Source organism: Ostrinia nubilalis, chromosome 12 (genome assembly GCF_963855985.1).
Source record: "Ostrinia nubilalis chromosome 12, ilOstNubi1.1, whole genome shotgun sequence".
NCBI lineage: Eukaryota > Metazoa > Arthropoda > Insecta > Lepidoptera > Crambidae > Ostrinia > Ostrinia nubilalis.
In genome coordinates, this window is record NC_087099.1 from 11,158,762 (window position 1) to 11,162,198 (window position 3,437).

Consider the following 3,437-nt stretch of genomic DNA (forward strand, 5'->3'; position numbering starts at 1 on the left):
CAGTGATTGGATTTGAAAGAGGCAGCCGTCACGCACGAGTGGTAGCGAAGAACTGGCGAGCCCGTGAAGCGGGCGAGCCAACTCGGGCAAAAATGCTGATGCCGCAGGATTTTCTGGGCATCAGGGGTTTTATGTACATCAGAGGGATGTAACAGTACGTTACTAAACTGACGATTTACGAGTATACAGGGCCAAAAGGAATATTCACTGGCACATTCATCAATTCGGCACTAAGCAGTGAGCTTTTAAAAAGTTTGCGAAGTTCATCTGCGTTAAGACTGATGAGAATTAAATGTCAAACATCATAATATCCAACGCTAGACAAAAACAAAACATACCTTGTAAACGCTCATCTTTGAAATCTGGCAGGGCAAAAAAAAAGAATGAGACATGAAATGTATAGGCTCCTTAAGAGCATTTGACGATGTATGTGTAAGTAGGTACTAATTTAATTAGTCTATAGGTACAAATAAAAATAATTTTGCTTTGATTTGATTTGATTTGAAATACTTGAGAGCAACAGTGTAAAAACAGGGTGGGTCAACTTTTTGTGATGACATTATTTGCTTCTAATATTGTTAGATAAAGAAACAATGTGAAAAAAATTGCCACTCACAAATTTTGACCAGAGATACAGCTTGATGATGGAAGTTATAACCATGAGTTCTTGAAAATACTTACAAGTTGCAGGCAAAAGTGACATTATATTTATGTATAAAAAGAATAATACATTACCAGTAAGGGAGGTATTTATCCCACCTACCACGGCAAGCGCCTTAGCTTATTTACAATCGCCCAATCATAAAGCCACAAGACAAGCTTTTTTGCTCGTGAGAACGTATTATCATTTTTTTAATCTTTTACAATATTGTTTTCATGAAAACACATTGTTGAAAACATAAACAAAGCTATTGTATCGCCACTTAGAAGGGATTATGGAAAATACAATGCTTACCTACTGGCAAATGGAGGCGCACCTAAAGAGATAAGAGACTATACCATTTTTGACTAACTTGTTATCAGCTTGGTAACTATTATTCTAAGGACAATAGAAAAACAAGTTTAGCACGAGCTACCAAAAAATGAAGCAAGACTTTTTATCGACTTTTTTATGTTGTGTAACTTTTGCACCTATACATAGAAAATACTTTAAATAAATAAATAAATATCCTTGGACATTTTACACTGCGCTTCTAGTCCCAAACTAAGCAAAGCTTGTACTATGGGTACTAGACAACGGATATAAACAAACATACTTAAATACTTTTTTTTGTAAATACATACTTAATTATGCATAGAAAACACCCAGTCTTATACAAACAAATATATTCATAATGTTTGTACTGTGCGGGAATCGAACCCGCTACAAATTTTCAATAAGTAAAAGTTATAAGTTCAAATCATTGTATCAATCAATGTGTTTTGTTTTTGAAATGAATAAATGAAATGAAATGAAATTTCACCTATTATAAAAATCGAGTAAGTAGATGCTTAGAATAAAAAAATAAAATTTTTTTGCTTTTCCATTTTCTTTTCATTGAAAATAAGATGTTTTGAAGCTTTTGAATGCGTGTGGGTATTTTACGGTGTAGGTACCTTATTTATTTGGTGTGTGACTTGTTTCTATTTTGTATTTGAAGTTTTAAATGAAACAATAAAGTTACATCATACATGAATTTATTGCAATCAAGTATAATGTACATTGTACATTGTAGATACGTACGCAGCGCGCAGTATCCTACTAGGACTCATCTATCTGTCTAACAATAACACTTAATTATAAAAGCAATACATAAACACTTAATTTTTAAACGATATAAAACTAACTAACCTAAGAATGTACAGTATTTACAACTATTTACAATATAAACGAAACACCAGAATTAATAAATAGAAATACACATAAAACACTGACAAATATTTAAAAAATATCCTAAAATTTACTATGTACATCAAACAATCTTTGCAAAGATTGCTTGGGATCAATTGGTTCCGTTTGCCAATCATACTGCAGGCAACTCGAACTATTTGACGCGCCAACCTCTGGTGGAGAGATCGGCTCGTAAAAGTCCGAGTCGCTGTCGGTAAGGTCGACAAACGGCACAGGCTTTTGAGACTCGGACAAGGTGGACAAGTCCAGATCTTTTGGCAGGCACTTGTCGATCGCGCTGACCAGCTCGCTTATTGCCAGCTGGTCAAGTGTTACCATCCCATCTTCGCCCGCACGTCCCATGAGCCACTCCGTGTGGGCGAAGATGTTGTCTTTTGGAGCTGGTTCCAATGCCACCTCCTCCGTTTCTTTCTTGAAACGTAGGCGGCGGTTTTGGAACCAGACCTTAATAGCCTGCTCATTGACCCCCAGCCGCTGCTCCAGCGCGCACCGCTCCTCCTTGGTCACGAACTGCTGCGCCTGGAACAGCTGTTCCAGCGCCATGGCCTGCTCGGTGGAGAACGCGGTGCGTTTGCGTTTGCGAGTCACCAGAGGCTTAAGACCATCTGCCGAAGGAACAACTGAAAAGAATATTAAAATCAGTTTAGTTGGTTATTTGAACACAAGTGTTGCGAAACAATCAATCACACTTTTATGCAAAAAAAAAGTAAAACACTTTCATTTTGAAACTTACATGTAATTTGGGCGACATGCTGCTTTGGAGGCAAAGCAGGCCCCAAACCTGGCGCCGCCGATGGCGCAGAGAAGTCTGGAGTCTGAAACAACACAAATTATAAATCAGTATTTTATCCTAGATTTTTGAAATAATTCAAATTCAAATCATATTAACTAATATGAAAAAGGTGGCTGTAAAAAATCTTCTTACATTGGCGGCCGTTGATAAATTATTGAAGAGATCCCAGTCGGAGTGAGTGGCGCCCTCGTGGAACAGGTTCGGACAAGGAGGCTGGGCCTGTGGAAAACAAAATTTATAAGTAACAGAGTTTCTATGCAACATTAAATGGTATAAAAGTGTAATAACAACAAAAACCTTACATTAGAAATGGTATTGGAAGGGCTTGCATTTTCAGCAGCATAGCCGGGAGTAAATTGCGGAGCGCTCACGTTCTGTAAATAAAACAAAAAATCATTAAAAAAATGAAACACAATTTTCAATCACGCCATGATTATTGCAAACTTGTAACAAATATTTTATTATATAAAATAAAGAACATACCTGGTACTGCTGTTCTATATCCGCTAGCAACTCATCTACTGAGCATGACATGATGTCGATAGAGCTCATTGTAAAAAGTTTATGGATTACTGGTGTTCGTTCACGTCAAAGCACTAGGCACGACTGATGCTCTGCTAAGCCCGACTTGAGCTTACAACGACCTTTAGGTCTTTCAGCAAACCCTTAATGACTCACCCTTTCTCTCAGCAGACCCGGTGACTCCAAACTTGCATTGTCTCTTATCGCCATTCAGGTAACCACTTAGTAATC

At 37.5% G+C, this 3,437-nt stretch overlaps 1 protein-coding gene across 1 annotated transcript; it reads right to left on the minus strand.

The window, feature by feature from the left end:
* Nucleotides 1-1,933: 1,933 nt before the first annotated feature.
* Nucleotides 1,934-3,218, minus strand: LOC135076689 (homeobox protein MSX-2-like). Its single transcript, XM_063971109.1, has 5 exons — nt 3,168-3,218; nt 2,987-3,058; nt 2,817-2,903; nt 2,625-2,706; nt 1,934-2,511 (listed from the first exon to the last, which is right to left on the minus strand). Exons 1-5 carry the CDS (start codon nt 3,216-3,218, stop codon nt 1,934-1,936), a joined length of 870 nt encoding a protein of 289 aa, XP_063827179.1.
* Nucleotides 3,219-3,437: the final 219 nt, after the last annotated feature.

Excerpts from the sequence above, each read along its gene's own strand:
- LOC135076689 (XM_063971109.1), bottom strand. The coding sequence starts at position 3,218 with ATGTCATGCTCAGTAGATGAGTTGCTAGCGGATATAGAACAGCAGTAC. Across the intron at positions 3,059-3,167 it reads ATATAGAACAGCAGTACCAG|AACGTGAGCGCTCCGCAATT; the intron begins GTATGTTCTTTA and ends TTTTATTTACAG. Across the intron at positions 2,512-2,624 it reads GCATGTCGCCCAAATTACAT|TTGTTCCTTCGGCAGATGGT; the intron begins GTAAGTTTCAAA and ends TATTCTTTTCAG.